Here is a 21,785-nt window from a genome sequence, read left to right as displayed (position 1 = left end):
TTGTACTTAGCTTATTACATTAGGCATGATATGTCTTTTGCTGTTGATCTGTTGGTAAAGATAGAACATTGTTTTTTCTGAGTATATTCATCAATTGCTAGTTAGATTCGTTTGTGGTTAACTCTTTTTTACTCTTACAACACATATTGTCCAACAGTGATTGTAAGTACAATCAATATTTAATAGAAATTTGGTTATTTTTCTTTCTTATTTACGAGGCAAAATTCGGGTTAATTATACAAATATCTCTTGAGGTTTTTCATGTTTTCACAAAAAAATTCCTTATGTATAAATCAGTACACTAACACTGTACGAGGCTTTAATTCACTTCTACATAACCCCTTTAAGGACATATTTACCATTTTAATTAATTATCTAAAATAAAAAAAAATCTTATTTATAACAGAAAAAGATTAATATTACATTAAACATTTAAACAAACAAAATAAACCCTATGCATCTCCTAAACCCTAGTCCTGCATCTTCTTCTTCCCCTCCCTCCCATATTTGTTTTCCAGCAACCATCTCTCTCTCTAGTTCTTTATTTGGTTTCGACCATCTGCCGTTGTGGCTTTTGTGTGTGTGACAATAATGGATATTTTTTTTAGTCGAACGATAGTGTTAGTAAGTTAGATGTTAGACGGGATTCAAACTCACGTTATCATGCAATAGCACAATATTTTTCTACCACTGTGGTAAAGAGCCACTTGCATGATCATAATCGATTTGACATTCTTGAAACATAATCTATTATGTTAATTAGGAGTGCTAGTCACTCTCTCTTTCCCAATTTCAGCCTTTTCAAATCGGCAACCAACCGAAAACAATTATAAAAAAAAAAAAAAAAAAAAAGAACTGAAATTTCTAGCCATTTCAATTCTCGTCAAATAAAAAACAATTGAAAACAATGAAGCTGAGATAATGGGATCACCCCGGCTTGCATAGAAAGAATTATAGCCTTCATTTCCCCTTTTTTTTATGTTTAACTTAAAATATTAATTTGATTTTTTTAATATTTATTTATAAAAGTTGTTTTTTATTTTTAAATAATTAATTAAAAGGGTAAATTTGTCCATGTGGAAGTGATTAAAACCTCAGAAGTATTAGCGTAATATTTTAAAACTAAAGTACTTTTGTAAAAAAAAGAAAAATCTCAAGAAGTGTTTGTGTAATTAACCTGATAAAATTCACATTAACAAAGAATATGGGTCTTTTTTCATATTATCATTGTTTAGCATTTGCACAAATAACATAAAAATAATTTGTCTCACCAAGCTTGAGGATTAAAAAATGTCTAACATTCGTTTATAAATTAATGAACGCGTGTCAAGAGACTAGTTTACTTTAATTTCCCAAATTGTCGTTAAACCACAATAGAAAACTGCACTTAATTTACATATTTGACCAAATATTTCATACATTCCCTAATCCCTTGCATTATCTTGGGGGCATTGTAGAAACTTCACATTCGCAACCATACAAAATACCCATCGAAGTAATTCCAGATAGGCTTTAGCGGATGAGGCGCGCCAAAACGTCTCTGCAACTCCCAACTTCAAGCTCCAGCCATGGCATTCCCTCTATCCTCCACAATCGTCTCTCACAAGCTATCTCTCAATATTTCCATTGCTCCCTCTACTCGAAGGCAGAATCTGAAGCCAACCCATTTCATATTTTGCTTTAATCGGAAAACTCCAGAAAGATCAGGCCTCTCCAGGGTTCATTGCATGTCCAATAACAATCACCCAAAGGTTGGTCTTGATCCTAGTCATACAGTTGATCTTTTGAAATTCTCGTTTTTGGATTTTCGAAACCTCTCAAATTGTTGTGAAATTGTGATTTTTATGTGAATTGTGATGCCTACATTGTTGGAATCATTGTAGTAATGTAGGTCTTTTATGTAGTTTTATTATATTTATGGTAGTTTTGGTTAGTTTGAATTTGGGTTTTGCGACGGCGATATATGAAAGAGAAAGTCTACATTTGTAGTTCTTGGCCTCGTTTGTTTGATAGGATTAGCTTGGATAGAACTATAAGGCATTTTGAAAGAAGAATGGGTGAAAAAGTTTCATATTTTGTCCAAGTTGAAGGGTACTCATGAAGAAAAGATATTTCTAGTTCCCCACTAATCTCCACAAAATGATAGGTTTAAAAATGAAAACTTTTCTTCATGAGTAACCTTCAACTTTGACAAAATAGGACGACGTCATCCATTTCTTCCTTCAAAATGCCTTATATATAGTGAAGAGTCATATCCAATCTAATCGCTAATCCTCCCTAACAAACGAGGCCCTTTGGTATTAAAATATTATGTTCTTCTCCTCTTTAGTGTTTTTATTAAATTCAGATTCTTTGAATTCATGCTGAACTAATGGCGGTTATGTAAGGGCTGCATCCCAATTGAGAGTGCTACAATTTAGGACTTTGAAATTTATTGAGGCAAATTTTCACTTTATACAATTGGAAAAGCTTTTTAATTGGTCCCCTTCACCAGATTATAATGTAAGTTGTACTCTTAGCACATGCATTCAGGCATGTAGTTTCACTAGTGGCAGGGGCTGTAGACTTCATTGCATCCACCACTTGAATTTACGGTATGGGGTTGGCTCAAGTACTAGAATGTTACCACAAATTCTTGGTGTGTGGAACATGCCAATTCCTATTCTCTTAAATACTATTTTTTGTCTGATTTTTTTTTTCACTGGATCTGTCATGAAATGTTTGGTATCAATGATTACTGCATGGACCTAACTGAAGTAAGTTTTTTCCGCATCATATTTACCTTGTTTGATATAAGATGGTCATAAGTTCAATAGTTATGGTGAACAACACAATGCAGTAAACTATATTCTGGAAGAACGTTCGTTTCTTTTTACTGGGGTATGCTTTATAAATATAAATTTTTTATTTGTTTCTGTCCGTTCTTGTAATTATTATATTTTCAAAAGTTAGTGTTATGCTATTATACTGACTTTTACTTGCCACGACAAGGGAGTCAAATGTAGCCCAGTGACTTACCTTTCTCAGTGGCTTAAGATTTTTAAGTCCTCATTTGTTAGGAATATATAGAACTATTTCTGTTTGTGAGGTCTTTCTTTCTTTGACACGGGCTTTCAGTCATGCAGGAACTCAAAGATCAGCATAGTACTCTTACCAATTCCTCCACATCAACTTCTCCACTTAAAAACAAATTTGAAAGTCTAATTGCTGTGATCCTTGTGTTTGTCCAAATATCTTCTCCACTTCCTTTGGTTGGTTGGGACGTTTTGCCCATATTGTCACCTGCAAATGCAGTTCTTTATTCACCAGACACCAAGGTTCCTAGAACAGGGGAACTGGCTTTAAGGAGGGCTATCCCTGCAAACATGAACATGAAAACCATACAGGTAGGTTCTTGTTGATTATTGATTCAAATAAATGATCTCTTGCCTTTGACATTAATCTGTTTTGGATCATCTTACTTCCATTTCTAGGACTCTCTGGAAGAGATTTTGTACCTGCTAAGAATTCCACAGAGAAAGCCTTATGGAACCATGGAGGGAAATGTGAAGAAAGCTTTAAAGGTATCTACATAATACATATTTAGAATTTAAAAGAAACTTTTTTAGATGGAATGCATATGATGCGTTAGTTACAGAGGGAAGTAACTGTTAATGAAGGATAGGTTATAGTTTCTTGCTATAGATTGGATTGTTATCAAAATTAGTGTTATTTAAGAGATTTTTCCTTCTTTTCTAGCTGTCACGGCTGTTCTCTATCATTTTATTTTAAAACATTGTCATATTTTGAGATCTCCGATCCGCCAAAGGCCTCAAGCATGCCCACCGGCCAGAAAACTATGTGCTGATTACTCAAATTTTCCCCTATATTGATTGTATTGTGAAGAGCTTTAAAATATAGAAGCCATGTTCTCTTTTCAGTAGTTCTATTCTGCAATTTGTAAGTTGAATTTTTGCAACTTGCTACATGGCAATGTCTGATGTGCATGTGCCACTTTCTATCATGCATCTACTGTGGTATCTGTTCAGTTATTACTTATATATTACATGTATCTATGTTTTTAGCAGTTGGACTTTACAATTTCTGAATTATATTTCCATATATTAGATAGCAACAGACGAAAAGGATACAATTCTGGCAAGTGTACCAACAAACTTGAGGGAGAAGGGTTCCACATTATATGCATCTCTTATTGATGGAAAGGTATGCGAATGTCCCTTTGCAAGAAAGAAAAAAATCATTACAAGGCTATTATCAAAATATCAACTTCTCCTGTGTCTCATGAGCACGTATGATATAATAGAAGAAGAAAAGCATTGAAATGATTGTTATGAGGGTTTCAATGTTAAGTTTAACAATTTATCTTTTTGGATTTTTTTTTTTTTTTGGAATTGTAATATTTCACTTGACAATTGTTTTTATGTGATATACTGTCATTTTTAAGGAATTGGTCAGGTGCCAAATTCTAATTTTGTAAGGAAAAGCTTGTTTGCATTCCTCTAAATATATTAGATTATTACTCTTTCTGCATTCTTGCTGCTCATAATAAACTATGGGGAAGAAAAGAAACAGGATGGTTCTGCATGTTAGTTCTCATAACTAGGACAACTTGGTCATTATCCGAAACTATAAGAATGTTTTTTAATTTGCCTTAGTTTGCCAGAACGGATTGCAAGCTCTTCTTCAATGTATAAAGGATAAGGACCCAGATAAAGTATCAGTATACCTTGCATCTTCACTGGATACAATTGCAGAGCTGGAGTTATTGCAGGTACCCACAACCAATCAATAACATAAGATTCAGTCGTTTTCCTGATCCTTTTTTGTTGGTCTTATTGGACCCTGGTGTTTTTTGTTCTTTCGGTTTTGCCCTCTTTTGGTTAATTTCTTATGATTATGAAAAAAAACATTATATCCTCCTTTTTATGCTAGATAACTATATATCTGAATCAACAAATGGAAGCCTCATCTGAAGCTACGGGAATAATTCCTAAAAGTTATTTTAGGAAACATGCAATTTTTATTATATTTTGCCCATGTTACATTGAACAGATAGTTATTTTATTCAGACAATATGACATGCCTAAAATTACAACTGGATTATTTTATTCAGACAATATGACATGCCTAAAATTACAACTTGATATTGTTCACAACAGGCTCCAGGCTTGTCATTTTTGCTGCCCGAGCAGTACCAGAGATACCCAAGGTCGCTCTTTTCTCAACAGTGTTTTCCTTTTTATGTATCGTTGTCTGTTTGGGGGATCATATTTTAGTCAAATAAAAATTCAAAATTAAACTTTTTAGTACTTATCAATTCAAACACCTCTTTACAAGACATGTGGGTATACTATTTAATTTTTGATAAATTTGTCATTATAAAAATCATGTTGAAATTAGTTCGTGTATCTGATAGAGTTTCTACCAAGCCCTATAAATTGATGTTAGTTTTGTTAGCTTGATATCTTGGTCCATTCTTTACTAACCTAAGTTAAGATTCCGGTTGGATTTTAAGAATCTAACATGGTATCAGATCTCTGATTGTAGGAGATGGAGAGCCTAGGTTGAAACTTTCAATCCCCTGTTCCCCACTTCTTTGTTGATTCGTAAGGTGCAGGATGGGGCTGCACCTGTGTTTATATCTATATTTTTCTGCCTTTCTGTGTGCCAGATAGTGTTGTACCTGAAGGAGGGTTAGCTTGCAATATATTGTTGGCCCATTCCTGAGTTCCTCAGTAACAACTTAAGTTATGGGGGCGGAGTGCTTGTCTAACACTTTTGAAGCGGGTTCTTTAGAGCTTGTTGTTTCATATGTAGTATAGGTCCCTAGAGTAAGGATGATATAATGATGCTAAGTGATAGAACTTAAAATATATGAGTTTTCCAGTAAGTCCATAGGAATTTCATCGACGCTTTACTAAAGTTAAAATATTATTTCTACCTCGCAAAACTATGCTTGAAAGACCTCCAAATGTGTGGTAATTTGGTAAATAGACTTTGCAAGGACATCATCTGTGTTGTAAGTAGAGTATCAATATTTTGTTTTGAGACATGTAGGCTTATAGGGAGAGGAACTGTTGAACTTACAATTGAGAAAGGTGATGGTTCGACATTTTCTCCAGAAGCTGGTGGTGAAGCAAGAAAGACTGCTACAATTCAGGTATAAAATATTGCACATTTGGGTAACAGATAACTGTATGCCCTATCTGGAATCTTCTAATATTATTCTTTCTTATATTTTTTGTTTTGCATTAGTTCTGGTTGATATTAATGCAGTTTCTTGGTGAATGAGACAAAATAGTCTACTAATAGTGTTATTTTGGAAACTATTTTCACTCCATCGAGGCTTGATATGCTTTATATACTATATACTTGAAATAATATTTGGTTGTGGAAGTTGATGCCTATAAGTTGGCCAGAATTCATTGACAACTGTTATAAAATCTGGAAATATGGGGAATGTCATATTTGGCTTGTTGTGTTCATTTACTTTCATGTTTATTTGTTGAATTTGATTACCATTACTTTTAGCATTATAATTTATACCAAGGTAACTTATATACATCTTATAACAGATTTTGTAAGTCAGTGTATTAGAATATGAATCAGTTTTCATTTATCCTAGGATTTCAAGTCAAATACATTTATGTTACATACTTACATTACATGCTTGATAACAATGACTGAATGGGGCGGGGATTAACAGTAGGAAGCAATAAGTATTCATCTGATCAGTAAACCTTTGTACAGGTTGTTATAGATGGATATTCAGCACCGCTAACAGCTGGAAATTTTGCAAAACTGGTAAGGTATTTGAACCTCCCATTGACTAATTTATTGTTTATACCATGATTGTAATTCTTGCTTCTTAGGGTGACACCCTGAGCTAACAAGGCTCCCTGCTTTGTGGGTCCCACCAGGGTGTTGTTTTTTGTTTTTTTTTTGGGGGGGGGGGGGGGTGTGGGGGACGTTTATCATACTACCCTTGCTTTGCAAAGAATCTGTTTCCACGACTCGTATCTGTGATCTTTCGGTCAGAAGGAGAAACCCTTCCCTTGATCCAAGGCTCACCCTCATTGTAATTCTTGCTAAATCATGTATTATCTTATCACATGATGTGGAACCGTCTCATTTTTCTTTTTATGCTATAAACTATCAATGAAAGTCCAATTATATCAAGGCTTTTGGTATCGAGCAGTTCAGTTGATGCCATCTAAATTTAAGTCTTCGTTTGCAATAGTGGCATAGTGATTATGAATTTGTATTGAGTTTCATATGATTTTACCCAGATGAAGCATGCATAAACATCCAAATTTCTTCAGGTAATTGATGAGGCATACACTGGGACAATGCTCAGCTCTACCGACCAAGCTATTCTCTCATACAGTGGCCTTGACAAGAACAGTGGTATCAGTGTTCCTCTAGAGATAAAGCCATCTGGGCAATTTGAGCCCTTGTACAAAACAAAATTAGATGTGCAGGTATCTTTATCCCTTGTACTATTACAACTCCGTCATTTTTGATCAACAAAATGATTTTCCTGTATGCAATTGTTTTTGTTAGTTGATTCACGTGTACTTTGTTTTTGTTTGTTCTTTTTCTCTCATGGAAGGATGGGGAGTTGCCAGTTCTTCCACTATCTGTTTACGGAGCAGTTGCAATGGCACATAGTGAAGTCTCTGACGAGTACTCATCACCATATCAGTTTTTCTTCTATCTGTATGATAAGCGAAATGTAAGTCAACACAGCACCAATGTTTAAATTAATTAAACAACGACCTTGGGCTTTGACAATCTTTAGAGTAACCATAAAGTGTTTTGAACATCGAATCCATCAGTAGTTTCAGAATTCTTCCATCTGAAAGTGACTTTGTTGTTTCTTCATGTCCTATAGGCTGGCTTGGGAGGATTATCATTTGATGAAGGAGAATTCTCAGTTTTCGGGTATTTTTTTTGACTACTAAACTGTTCTTGTAGGGGGTTAAACTCGGGTTTTAAAAAAATGATTCTGGGTTCTTTACTTTTCGGTCATTAGTCATTAGCCATTACATACATTTTTAATAGGCCTTTTTAATGTGTAGATACACAACTGTTGGGAAAGATATTCTTTCACAGATAAAAACCGGAGATGTGATCCGATCTGCAAAACTGGTCGAAGGTCAAGATCGTCTTGTATTGCCAGAATGACAAGTGATTATTGTTGTCTTATCAACCCAGGAATCTCCTTCATTCTTTGTATTTGATGTATTTCAGAAGGAAGCAGACTGATTTTCTTGCTGCAGATTGTGCTGTCAAAGTTTGTGTAATCTGTTTTTTTTCTTCCATCTGAAGTTGAAGGTTCTCTTGTTAACATTGGAAAAACTTGCCCAAGGGTTTGACATCTTTCTTTGTTTATTCTTCACCCGAACCTCCAATTTTTTCTCCTTTTATCTAGTAAATTTTCATTTTCTTCCCTCTGTAAAGATTTGGAAAATTAATTTTAGTTGTTTTTTCTTCTTTAACGTCATTTACGTTATGTCTCGTTTGTTATCTAGGATTGGATTAGATTGGATAATTTGGACAGCTCATTAGATTCATCCTATATTGAATGAGGAAATGAAAGCCGGCTTTTAAATTTTTGTATAAAGAGAAAACATTGAGGTTTTGTTTAAGTTGAAGGTAGTAGGTGAACGAACCATGAAGGAAGCTTATTTGTCCCAATCAAATTATTAGGCAAGACTTTAATTCTTGGAATGATCTACACTCTCAACATGCCTCGTCATAATTAGGTCATTTAAGCCGAATGCATATGGGGAAATACATTTTGGTTGACAGTTACATTATTACAATGTGAGCATCCAACATCGACTATATTAGCGATAGTTAAAGACGCTCAAGATTGTTTAAACTATTAAAACTCTGATTCCTCAATGTGTGGTTCATACTCATTCGACGAGACAAAACTGAACCAATCATATTCCATGAATGAAATAACAAAAACTTTGAGAAACAACAAAACAAGACTATACATTTGTGTTAAGGAGGACCATGGAAACTTGAATGGCATACAAAATTGCAGCCAAAAATATGTGTTGCAAAGTTATCTGGAATCTATCTGGAATCGATTAACTGGTATCAGATTTTAGAGAGATGTGGCCTTCATTTCCAGAGTGCGCATGGGCTGAGTTCATGGGTCCAAGGGGCCCACAACCATGTGGATAATAAATTTGGAGGAGTACGTTGGGATACAGGGGACCCACAAAAATTACGTTGAGTAAGTGTCTGGGAGACTCATGCTGTCCAAGGATCTCGCAGGAACCACGAAGCAAGGCTGAATTTTGGCCTTTGTGTCCAATGAATTCCGTATTACAAAAAATAAAAATAAAGGCCTAATTACTTTTTGGGAAGTTCTGATTACGCCCAAAAATGATCTCTGGACACCAATTTTTTTGTTAGTGTTATGGTATTAAGGAGTTAGATAGTTAGTGGTTAAGCGGGATAAGTTGGTGGGGATTAAACTTGCACTAGGGATATAGAAAAAATTATTTTTCTACGGTAAAAGCATCATTTACATAAATATAGAAGATTTTAAAATAAAGATTTGACTAAGTTTTTTGTGCTTGAAACTTGGAATCGGAAATAACTCAAAACAAATAGATATGTTAAGGAACGAAGTATTAAACCTTCAGAGCTTGTAGATGCTATATTCATACATTACAACTTCAATATTGACATCACAAGTGTAGCGCTTATTCAAAAAACTCTTCTATCGAAAGTGAAAGGAAACTGGATTTTTCACCGGAAATTTGCAGAAATGATTAGTACCGAAAATCATACCAAAATTATAATCTAGGCTAATTTGAGGGCGTAGAGTTTGAATATCACCTTTGGCAGGCCTAATAGTGGAAAGGCCTGAAATCGACCGGACGAGTCTTTGGCTTTGGATCTCTTCGCTTTCGAGGTAAATTCGAGCTTGCAAAGCTCGAATCTTGGTATAAGGATAAAAGAGTAGCACGACGTCGTTCTCTTGGGAATATTCAGGTCAACGTCCAATTATTTGCATCTCTCAAATTTGTTAATTTATCCATTTTTTCTGGTTAAACAAACAATCATTTTTTTCATGTGGCCTGCATTTCATCACCATGTTCTCCCTAAAAATATCAACATCCTGAACATCGCACCGCACCATAAAAATCTACACCACATTCTTTTCACCAATTAAAATATTACACGATTACATCCCTCTTCAAGATCAATCTCAAAACCTCCATCCACCGTTCATCCCAAACCATCTACAAGCCCAACGGCTGCCTAACCTGAAATCATACTCCCTAACGCACTTGATTATAGCCCCCCGCCACTGCTACCATATGAAAACCAAACGTATTTCCCCATTCCAACGCGGCGAGATACAAATTTCAGACTCTACTAGGTGCCCCCCTCCCTCCGACTCAGTCCCAACGGTCAGCCATGGCCGCCATACACTCCATAGCTGCTCAGAGCTTCCCCTCTCTCCCAAACCCCAAACCCAGAAAACCCATTGCCGCTCACGTAAAACCCATCTTGACCTGCGCTTTTCCCACCTCCAAACTCCCAAAAAACCCAACTTTCACGAGAAACAAACAGAAAAGCAGGTGGGTTTTGAACTCGGTGGTCGAGCGAGAAGAGTGCGATGTGATTCCGGTTCAGAGCTCCAACCGTACGGACCAGCAGGAAGGGGTGGTGGCGAGCAGGGTGGAGAGCGAAGGCGGGGATCAGGGGGAGTTGGTGAGTCAGGTGGGCGGGTTCGGAGCGAGTGAGGGGAGGTTTTCGTTTGAAGGGCCTGGTGGGTTTGGGTCTTCTGGGGTTGGAAGTGAGAGGGAGAGTGAGGAATTTGAGAGGCTGGTGGATAGAACTATCAATGCCGCTATTGTGCTTGCAGCTGGTACTTTTGCTCTCACTAAGTTGATCACCGTCGACCAGGATTACTGGCATGTAAGTCCATCTATCTAGTACTTGATTACTGTTTAATTATATTCAAAGAGATTAATTGCCAATTTGCCATTTTATTTGTTTTCATGTGTTTGTATGTGAGAACTTGATGTGAATTATGTTAAGGAAGATGTGTTTTGGACTTGGTTCTTAGTAAAGTTTAGTTCGATTTCGTTTTTCCTTCTAGTTCTTTGAAGTTGCTTATTTTTCTATGGTAATTAACATTGGGCACTTTTACACTCAGGTTTTATCAATTGCCTGTAGTGCTTTTTTTTACTTTGAGTCTAAAGATTTAGAATTTGCAGTTTACTTGGTGGATTAAAGTTGAGCTGATCAGCTAATAGCTATGCCTTTGTGGAGCAGGTTGTCTGTCTTATGATAAGTTGTGAATGTGTTGGATGGATGATGTATATTTAGATAACCTGTTGTTATCGTTATATGACCATCATGAGAAGGCAAGAGTGAGGGGATGTTCTTTTGAAGGACCACAATTATTCAAACTTGTTAAATCCAAAGGGAAACATGATCTGAAAATGTTATGTCGTATCAGGGTTGATTTTTCACTATAGAATGACAATCATGGGGAGAAACTAGGTTACTAGGTCACAGAATAGTAGAGATGGAACAAGCATGGTGAGATAAATGAGTTGCTTGTGAGGATGGAGAACAAAAATAAAACTGAATTAGATGTAAATGATTGATGGGGGACATGGAGATTACTGCCATTTCTGAAGTTGAATTTGGTGTAGAGGTCCTGTCTCTTATGGTTAGAGCCGTATTAAGGATGAAGCAATTGGCTCTGGCCGTGTAGTTTGAAGTTATCTTTAGAAAATTTCGTCATAGGTTCTGATTTGTGATTGAATGTCTCAAACCATTTATTTATATAGGGTTGGCTCTGCTTCATTTTATAATTTTCGTTTCTATGTCCACTGCGCTTTTAGCAATTTTTCTGATGGGATTTATGTGTTGGTACTCTTTTCAGGGTTGGACTCTATATGAGATCCTCAGATACGCACCTCAACACAACTGGAGTGCTTATGAGGACGCTCTCAAGACTAACCCAGTTTTAGCCAAAATGGTGATTAGTGGTGTGGTGTACTCTGTAGGGGACTGGATTGCACAGGTGTGTTGCTGTTGTGAAGTAAAAATTTTAATTCCTACTGCTGGTGAAGTTAGTTCTTAACAGTGCATAATGCTTGTTTTATTTTTTTATTTTTTTTTGTCAAAGCATAATGCTTGTTTTATGATTTTTGTAGTGCTTTGAAGGAAAACCTCTATTTGAGTTTGACCGTACACGAATGCTCAGGTCAGGTCTTGTTGGATTTACTCTCCATGGTTCCCTCTCTCACTACTATTACCAGTTTTGTGAGGTAAAGTTCTTCTGCAGTTGTTTGGCAATTTTTATTGTAGAAATTCCTATGGTTCCTTAAACACTGAAACTTATTTCAGGAGCTTATTCCCTTCCAAGACTGGTGGGTGGTTCCTGCCAAAGTAGCCTTTGACCAAACTGTATGGGCAGCAATTTGGAACAGCATTTACTTTACAGTAGTGGGATTTCTGCGTTTTGAATCTCCCATCAGTATTTTTAGTGAACTGACAGCGACATTTTGGCCAATGCTAACAGTAAGAGAACCTTCTGCCTTTTTGTTTTTAAGAATTACTATCTTTTCATGCTCTCTTTAGTGCTTAGAGTCAAACGACTTGAAATTTAATTTATTCTATATGTCCTCTAGCTTGTGGACATTTGGAAATCGGGATCGTCCAAAGTCTTTGATCAATTTGAACCTGAATCGTTGGTTTTATACGATAATTATAGCAAGGTTCTGTCAGTTGTCAATCAAAAAATGTTTGTGTATTCAACTATATATTGGCATGCATATTTGTGTCAGCTGTTACCTGTCCATGTAGTGTTAACACTTTTTCCGTTGTGATGTAGTTTTAACCTTGGAATAAGAGTTGTGTGCCATTTATCTTGTCAATAGGCCTAGCCTTTAACTATGATCTTTGACCTTACCTTGGGTTGTTAGAAATGTTGTCCAAATGAACGTTACTCTATTTTGTCCTAATGTTTTATCTAGTGGGTATTGTTTCAAAGAAAATTAGAATTTTATCTTTTACAGAATTACATATATTGAGTTTTTATCTTTAAACAATAGTGTTTGCTTTCACTGGCCGTGGCTTAGAATCAGGCAGTGTGCATATATCGTAAAACTTTGTCGACCGTAAACTCCAAAAGGTGCTCTTTCATTCCAAAACATGCATTTTCCTTACTTAAATCGAAAACACACGAGGAAAAGCATGGATATTCAGAGAAATAAATAGTGTTTGTCTTTTATGGACTGGGTCATGTCACATGGTTAAGAGAAATGTAATTGTTCGACCATTGACATATTATGGAATGATTTGTTTTGCAGGCAGGGTGGAAGCTTTGGCCATTTGCGCATCTTGTTACCTATGGTGTGATCCCTGTTGAACAACGGCTCTTATGGGTGGACTGTGTAGAGTTAGTGTGGGTGACTATACTCTCAACGTAAGTACCTAGTATTGATTCTTTTTGTATTTACACTAGTAAGTGGAAAAGATCAGTGATCATGTCTTACTTTCCTCCTCAAAGACAGCTAAATAAGTACCCTTGCTAAAATTCTTCATGCTTTCTTGCTTATTTAGTGTATATATGATACGCATGTTTCTACGGGAATAACGGTTGTCTGGCTGAACTGAATTGTGCGCTGTATTTTGATGTTTTCTTCACAAATTTGAGGTATATGGCAGATAAAGTGTCTACCTTTTTATTTAGTTTAGAGTGAGTCTGGTTTCGAAGGGTCGACCCTAGCAGATACCTTTTTTCCCTATTTAGTGGGGGCCGGGGTGAGGGTGTATTATGCGTCGCTCTTTAGAGGAGACATGCTACGTCCAGTCCACATTTTGTTTTGCTCTCAAATAATATAGGAAACATTTAACCATGAAATTCTTTTTGAATTCAGAAACCTAGGTTTTTGTTGGGTAGTTACAAAGTTCGTTTTTGAGAACTTGTGTTCCTAATGTCGTGCTGCAGCAACTTTTTTCATGTCTTGGGTGGGTTTCATGTCTAACATGGCTTATAATTTCTGTTTGCTAGTTACTCAAATGAAAAATCAGAAGCAAGGATTTCTGAGGCACCAGCTGAAGATATTTCCAGTTCGTCGAACACAAGTCCTCTTGAGGTACTATACAAACTCTTTTGCACTGATTTTCTTGTGTATATAAGAGCTGCAGATTACACTAGTTGCTACAATTTTTTGATTTCTTCCCCCCTACATCAGGAGTAAACAAATTGAAAACGGCCAGAAAATCAGAGACGGATACTTCCATGAGGGAAATTGCTCAATGAGTGTGAAAAACTAAAGATCGACTCCATGAGGACCGTGACGTTGAAGGTGAAGTACCTAGCAATGTGGAAATGTGCCTGGGCAGGTTGATTTTATATATATCACGTGTATACGTTAAGTGCCACCAGTTTCGTTTACATATACATCGAGTTCCTCGTATATAACTTTAGATCATTTACCTAATGTATCTCCCAGAAAAACAAATTAGTGTAAACAGAACATTATATGTATAGTTTGGGAAAGATGGATGGAAATGTTCCCAATTTAGATGCGTTTCCATGTTCTTGATGCGTCTTCTGATTTGACGGTATTGGTTTTTGCTGGTACTAGCCTATCAACACGAGCCTCGTTGTGAGATAGGAGGTTTTACTACTGAACAGTTGTGGAAAAAAAATTGTGGAAGAAGTGGATGCTAGGGTTAACGTTCCCCATTGAATTGAACACTATGTGTCGCAATTAGCTTCGGGGGAGGATCATTTAACTTCCCCGTACAGCAGTTTTACAAAATAATGCACCATGCGTCGCTGCACCATCTGTTGCATCTATGGAAGGTGATTATTCAAGCAAAATCGCCATGTTTCAAGTGGAATGCCTTATTAAAAGGGGTCTGATATCCATACACCTTATTTTATTTTTTACATACCTTTTTAATTTTTGACCGTCGGATCGGATGAATTGAAAAAGATCAACGGATAGAAATTATCAAGAGGTGTGTGAGAAGTAAAATGGAGTGTGTGGATAGCACACCACTATTAAAAAGGGTTGATTTTGTGAAAAATCAATAATAAGTTACAATATTAACAATAGAATAACAATATTTATGTTAATTATAAATAAGTCAATAATGTATTGTGCTCTAAGTCTGATTTCTTCTTCTTCTTCTTCTTCTTCTTTGAGATTTCTCTCTCTATAATTCTTCCATATTTATGAAAAAGATCTCTGCAACCAAAAGACATTGGTTTGCATGACCTCTTTCTTTGTTGTTTCATTAACATCGATTGAAATATTATGGTTGAGGGATTTGCAATTGAGGGATGTGGCGGTGCTAGGGCTTATTTTGGAGAGGATAAGGTGAGGGACCTATAATTGGGGGCTGTGGGTAGGGTGGGTTATGACGGTGTTGGGCCTAATTTTGAGGTGGGGTTAATTTGGAATTTGGGGAGTTGGTGGTTTGAGGTTGAGAGCTTGGAAGTGAGGGAGAGAGAGAAGAGTTGAGGGGAAAAGAGGAAGGATAAGGGATTTTGACCGTTAAATTTGTATCAATGGAAGAGATACATCGGTCGGAGGATCTCTATAAAATTGATCCGGAGAAGATCTAAATCCGTATTTATAATAGCTTAAGCCCATATGACAATCATAGAGAGAGAAAGAGAGAGAATGATAGAAAGGTCAAATTCTAACTATTTTATAATGACTTAAAGCCTATGTTGCATTTATCATTGATCTATGCCTAATTGATAAAAATATATCATTAATTAAGTCCAAAACAAAAACATGTCATTGACATATGGCTTAATAGTAAAGTTTTTATTGACTTTTGGCTAAATTACCTATTAAAAAGTGGGAGGTATTTGATTATATAAATTGAGTTTCTAACAGATCAGGAGAGCTCTCGCTTTATAAGAGTAATATTATTTGTATTATTTCAACTCACCTGCATATTTTGAGCATGACATAAGTAGATTCATCTCTATTAAAAAGATAATACGAATAAATTATTATTTGTGGCTACAACAGCCCACGTGACAAGCTAATATAGTGTCATGACTCTACTAAAATTATAACATATTATGTACCCTCATATTATTTAAATTTAACCAAAGTTACCAACTCTAAGTCTCTAACCCAACATATATGTTGTAATTCGGATGGATATATAACAATTTCCTTAGCAGGTTGTACTGTCACACACTATTTCTTTCATTATGTATGATTATTATTATTATTTTTCAAAATAATTATGATTATTTGAGATGATTCAAATAGTTCCATTCTTTTTCAACATGCATGTCCAGTTAAATTTTATAAAGTATAACTACTTGCCAAAACAAAGCCAATTATCATATTTGCAGGAGAGATGCATTGAGTGAACAAGAATCTTTCACAGTCAAAACTAATATAGGCAGATTGGTGAATAATTAATCATCCTCTATGGAACAAAAAAACAGCAATTAATTAATAAATTAATTACAACAAGCCGAGCCAAATCGGTTTGAATAGTAAAATAAAGGTTTAGCGAGCTCCTCCTTTAAGCCATAGACATGTTAGAAAGCCGACTGGGCATCGGTTGGAAATTCCACCACCGAAGACTTAAGCTACGATTTGGTGTAGGTCTCAATGCCTTCCTCAAAACCTCCTTGTTTGCATAGTTCCTCCTCCACTTTTCGCCACCCGGAGGCACTGCATATCCGTGCCGGCTACACCTGTTCAATCCGGGACGATTCGAGCACGTACATACCTGTTTCCGAGGCCTTGGGGATGATGATGATGAGGGTGGCGCTACCATACAACTCTTGTTTTGAGCAGTGAGTGTTTGTAGCCTTTCTCCAATGTACTTGTAGTGAGGGTTGTTCTTTTGCATTTTGTGAACTTGTAAAGCCAAAGGAGAAGAGAAGAATTGTGCTCTGTGTAATATGATCTTTTGTATATGATATATTTATGTGAATATAACACGAGTAATGTGCCTGGCCTGTGGAGATATATATGATGCTTATACGGTTGTATATGAGTGACTATATTTATAGGGGGAAGACATTTTCCCAGTTCAAAATGGTTGTGCTCTGAGTGTTTGACCAGTCGATTATATATTATATTTCTTGTAATTCCTCCTTCGCTTGGTACCAAATAAAGGAAGGGGATCCCTCTCTGGATCCCTTTTCGCCTAATCCACTTAATCTGGGATCCAGATCGTTGAAATTTGATTCAACAGCTACAAACATGAGGCATCTTTAAAAGTGATAACAACTGTAGCCGTTGGATCAAATTTCAACGGTCCGAATCCCTAACTAGATGAATTAGGTGGAAAGGGATCCGGAGAGATTCCCTCTCCCCAAATGAAGACTTGGTGTAGAATATTGGACTTTTTATATTTTTTTAGTTTTTATGTGCAGGAGGACCAGAAACATTTGAACAGGGAAGTCTTGTCAAAGTTTGATGAATGTTCATAGCATGTATGGGACATGTCAAACACCTTAAATGTAGCACACATTGGGTCCAAGAAGTTGGCTCTGCCTGTTATGACCAAACCTAGTTGCCAGCTTAGAATTGGTGTGGTTCTAGTTTCTCCCAACATTTCCACTAAAATAATATTAGCATCGTGTTATTTTTAACTTGTTTGGGCATGATTACTTTACACATTGGACTATCATATAAGAAATAATTTACACACATTATTTTTTCATATTTTATACATATTTTTAGTCATTAGATTGAACAAATTGAAAAGAAATTAAATATTTGAATTAAAAAAATTGGGCATGAGGTGAAAAATGACGTATAAAAATCACTCCAAATATTATAATAATCAAGAGTTACATTCCCGATTAAGGGAATACACAAAATAATGTATCGTCACCGTATAAATTTCATAATTAGAAGAGTTCAATTTTAAAATTTTTGTTTTTATGATTATTTTTACAAAAAAATCAATCGATTGGAAGATCATTAGTCGTCCATATGTATCAAATAAATAAATGGTTCATCATGGCTAGATGATCTTTGATCCGAATGTTTTTTATTTTATAAAAATGATCGTCAAACAAAGATTAAGAAATTAAACGATTTCAATTATGAAATTTAGACAGTGAAGAAACATTGTTCACAATGAAATAATATATGAGCATTTCCACATAAAGAGATGCAAATATTATCCTTTAAAAATTATCGTTCATACGTGTGTGAGTACTTATTGGTTGGTGATTGAGTAAAACCTCAAAATGAATCAATAATTAACAACCATCTACAAACGTGTGAACGACTGTCATGATTACTACTCCATAATTATGAAACATGCATGCATGATATAAACAAGTTTTGTACCATATGCATTACATAGAACATGGGACTGAATCATTGCCTTCTAATTGGTCTAGCCTACAGGGTATTTTTTTCTGCCTAGAACAACTTCGGAATCAACTGTCAAATGTCGTTGGAAGTTGGACTTTTTATGCCACATTTTTCTAATGAAGACTTTTAGGTCGCTTTGTGCATGTCCATTATCCAAACAGCAAAAAATAAAAAAAATTAAAAAAAAATAAAAAAATAAAAAAAACAAGAAAATGATTTCAATGTGTCGCTTACCATGGATTTTTTACTATTCAATCATGTCCTAAATATGGTTTAGAATTAGTTATGATTGGCTGAGCACCAACTCATTCATTTGAAGCCCCATATTCTTTAGCTGTGAGGACCCTATTCTTAGCCTCTTTAGTAGGAGTGCAACTTTATTTATCTGGTACGAAGATTCGGACCAAATGATAATTTTGGGTTGGTTGGGTTTGAGTTTGTGAGGTGCTAATTCGGTTGTGTCGTTCTTAGCTAAAATACAAGTAAAAAAAGGATTTGGCGATATAAAAACCACTCCAAATGCTGCAATGTAAACTAAACTATAACAAACACAGCTATTTTAATAAGACACATATCATCTTTTAGTTATTAGATCGGTAAAAATCGGACAGTTGAATAATAAACAGTTTCTTCATATGAAATTACAGTTTCTTCATATTAAGTAAATTAGCATTATGTTTCCTCTTAATTCCAATGAGGCCTTAATAATGTGGTAGGTGTCTTGTAACTTAAGATACTTATATTCCCCTCTACATATTATAGACTAGCACATGTGCGTAGTTAATTGGTATTTGAGATATTGGCTCATACCCCTCAACGAGTAAAAGATTACTCTTATATTCATTTTTTATATAAGCGATATTCTCCACTATATTAATCTAAACTATGAAGGGGAGGATTCAAAACTGAGTGGAGAGAGAAAAACACACTGTGCTCTAACCAATTAGCTAAGCCTCAAATTTGCATTCTTATTGTAGTTTGAAATGTTGGGTTACGTGATTGTTATATGGTGGTTAGCTATTGCCATTTATCTTGACAAGGCGGACTTTGTCAACTGTTCCGGTGCCTATCGAATTGACTTATTCCCATAGTACCTTAGATGATCTGATTCAGAATAATTAAGTCATTTTGACTGTGTTGACCAAACTGTATAGACTCTAAGTTGCCCTATCATTATTTAATTCGAATGCATAACTTTGTAGCAGTAGGTTCTGTGATCTACCACAAATGCAGTCTTCTTCACATCTGACTCGTGCATTCTGATTTGATTCTACCCGCTGTATGCATCCATGAAGCTCAACAAATCATGTCCAGTTGTGGAATCTACGACAAGTCGATCTGTGGTAGCGGATACAAATCTTTCGGGTAAGCTTTGCTAAGGTTTGTGAAGTTTACACAAACTCTTCATTTGCCATGTTTTTTTCTGGACCAACACCACATTGGCCAGCCATTTTGGGTGGTGGGCTTCGACAATGCTTCGACAATGAAAATTATAAACGTCGTCCAGATCCCTGTCTGAGAACATGATGATAGTCTTGTCAATCGAGATAGGTTCTTTAATCGAAGCTACCAGTTAAGGCTTTTTGCATGCGATCATGCGCTCTTTTTTGGTGGATCCCAGGTGATCTTGTTCTCCATAATTGAAATTTATGGCTAGCACTAGTTTCTTGGCTGACCTTTCTTCATCATCGAAACCTTTGCTGACATATTCCGACACAGAATATTCATCTGGACTCCAAATCAAGCTGTGCTGGCCGACACCAAGAAGGTGACGAAGCCATAAAGTGTAGTGGTGTGGAAAAATGTGAATAAATTTAAATCTAAAAGTGCCTAAATATAAGAGTGTGCTAGTGAGTGGGAATGAACTCATTCCACACGTGATGTTAGAGCATAAGTAAAGTATAGTAGAGTAGATTGAGAATTATACCATTAAAGGTAACCTTCTATACTAAGATTTAACAAGAATCCTCGTTGATACGAAAGCTCAGCTACTAAAACCTGGAAGGGTGAAAAACAAAAGTGAGTGGGCCCAAAAAAAGCTTTGTAAAACCTTTTCCCTCTCGCCATAAAACAAGTATAGTTTTGAAAATATACATACTACGTATAGTATGAAAATACATACCGTAGCATGCAATATCTCAATAATTCAATACGTCAACATTTTTCGTAAATAAACACCTAACGTTCGGTAACCACATAATTTCGTGTAAACAAACATATCATATCGAGTGCTCATTGACATATGCTGAAACATGAGTTCATGCAGAGATATTATGATATGAACACGATTGGGTGTAATAACGTTGTAGTACTACAATCATGTGAAGACTGGCATTATGTGCATCACAGACGAGTCCTAATTGCCTATAGCAATCTAGGACAGGACTGGCACCTACAATGTATCCAAAGTGAGCATACAGTGCGATGTGAACATAGACGTGAAAGATTGGCCCTGGCCCTGGACGAGTATTAACACCAATGCAGCAGACAATGAACATAAAACGTAAATATGATCATACAAAGGTAAATCGATAATTCTAGTCAAGATAACACTATTCATGGCTGCAAATATAATTAAAGCATCCCATAATAGTACGCATCCCGCAGGATTCAGAATAATTTCATAATTCTCAACATTACGACATTTCTTATAAACGTTAATTTAATTATGGCACTCACATAGAAAATTCACTATTAAATGCATATGTGGAAACTAAATAAATATATATACTATATAAAAGAAAAGACTTACTCACAAACACTTGCAAGGTCCTAGCCATTCGGACTAGAGAAGCCAGAGTCTCCGATTCATGTCAGTAAAACTCAACTAAAAACATTAAATTTAGGAAAATGGCGAGCGGATTTGGAATCAGGGTGTCGAAATATGCTAAGAAGGGTCCAGGGCAAATTTTGTAAAAAGTCAACGAAAAGTCAACAGTTAACCCTAAAAAGTCAATCGAGATGCCGAGCAAGTCAACTACGTTAAATCTTCAAAATTTCACTAAATTGATGTCAAAAACAGACCCAGGTGTCGAAATTAGCCCATGAGGGTTTCCAAGAAAATTTCGAAAAAGTCAACAAAAGCCAACTAACGGTCAACAATTAACTTTAACATAATATTCCATCATCAGATGGAATATTCTACTAAAGTTAACGAAATATTCCCTCCAATTTAGAAATGGACATGGGTCGGTCTCGAGGATCCGGGTTTGGATATATATATATATATATATATATATATATTTTTTTTTTTTCTGGTTGCCGTTGCAACTGCCAGAATCTAGAGATTTGGCCGTGAAACTTCCTGAGCTCTGATTGGCTTCAAAAGTCAACCAAAACTCGCCATTTAAAAACCAAAATAAAGTTAGAAAGACAAAGATTCAAAATACACCTAAATGAGAC

At 35.7% G+C, this 21,785-nt stretch overlaps 2 protein-coding genes across 3 annotated transcripts; both read left to right on the top strand.

Annotated features, from left to right (window-relative positions):
• The first annotated feature begins 1,553 nt into the window (after window positions 1–1,553).
• LOC103927421 (peptidyl-prolyl cis-trans isomerase CYP37, chloroplastic) lies at window positions 1,554–8,501 on the top strand. 2 transcript variants are annotated; one of them, XM_009336344.3, is made up of 12 exons: window positions 1,554–1,751; window positions 3,126–3,386; window positions 3,474–3,563; window positions 4,108–4,203; window positions 4,664–4,771; window positions 5,160–5,209; window positions 6,058–6,160; window positions 6,751–6,804; window positions 7,323–7,481; window positions 7,613–7,735; window positions 7,895–7,944; window positions 8,082–8,501. In XM_009336344.3, the coding sequence occupies exons 1-12, from the start codon at window positions 1,569–1,571 to the stop codon at window positions 8,185–8,187; spliced, it is 1,383 nt and encodes a 460-aa protein (XP_009334619.1). In that variant the 5' UTR covers window positions 1,554–1,568; the 3' UTR covers window positions 8,188–8,501. The 2 variants fall into 2 exon arrangements, with proteins under 2 accessions (XP_009334619.1, XP_009334620.1); XM_009336345.3 differs by having other exon boundaries at window positions 1,614–1,751; window positions 3,118–3,386.
• Window positions 8,502–10,369: 1,868 nt separating this feature from the next.
• Window positions 10,370–14,587, top strand: LOC103927419. The gene is made up of 7 exons (XM_009336343.3): window positions 10,370–10,953; window positions 11,933–12,073; window positions 12,207–12,320; window positions 12,400–12,573; window positions 13,365–13,480; window positions 14,069–14,153; window positions 14,253–14,587. The coding sequence occupies exons 1-7, from the start codon at window positions 10,450–10,452 to the stop codon at window positions 14,256–14,258; spliced, it is 1,140 nt and encodes a 379-aa protein (XP_009334618.1). The 5' UTR covers window positions 10,370–10,449; the 3' UTR covers window positions 14,259–14,587.
• Window positions 14,588–21,785: the final 7,198 nt, after the last annotated feature.

Source organism: the organism of the source record quoted next, unplaced genomic scaffold, assembly GCF_019419815.1.
Source record: "Pyrus x bretschneideri cultivar Hongxiangsu unplaced genomic scaffold, Pyrus_bretschneideri_v1 Contig23, whole genome shotgun sequence".
Classification (NCBI taxonomy): Eukaryota; Viridiplantae; Streptophyta; class Magnoliopsida; order Rosales; family Rosaceae; genus Pyrus; species Pyrus x bretschneideri.
This window is presented reverse-complemented; position numbering and strand designations above follow the sequence as displayed.

Excerpts from the sequence above, each read along its gene's own strand:
- LOC103927421 (XM_009336344.3), top strand. The coding sequence starts at position 1,569 with ATGGCATTCCCTCTATCCTCCACAATCGTCTCTCACAAGCTATCTCTC. Across the intron at positions 6,161-6,750 it reads GAAAGACTGCTACAATTCAG|GTTGTTATAGATGGATATTC; the intron begins GTATAAAATATT and ends ACCTTTGTACAG. Across the intron at positions 7,945-8,081 it reads GGAGAATTCTCAGTTTTCGG|ATACACAACTGTTGGGAAAG; the intron begins GTATTTTTTTTG and ends TTTAATGTGTAG.
- LOC103927419 (XM_009336343.3), top strand. The coding sequence starts at position 10,450 with ATGGCCGCCATACACTCCATAGCTGCTCAGAGCTTCCCCTCTCTCCCA. Across the intron at positions 10,954-11,932 it reads TCGACCAGGATTACTGGCAT|GGTTGGACTCTATATGAGAT; the intron begins GTAAGTCCATCT and ends TACTCTTTTCAG. Across the intron at positions 12,574-13,364 it reads CATTTTGGCCAATGCTAACA|GCAGGGTGGAAGCTTTGGCC; the intron begins GTAAGAGAACCT and ends TTTGTTTTGCAG.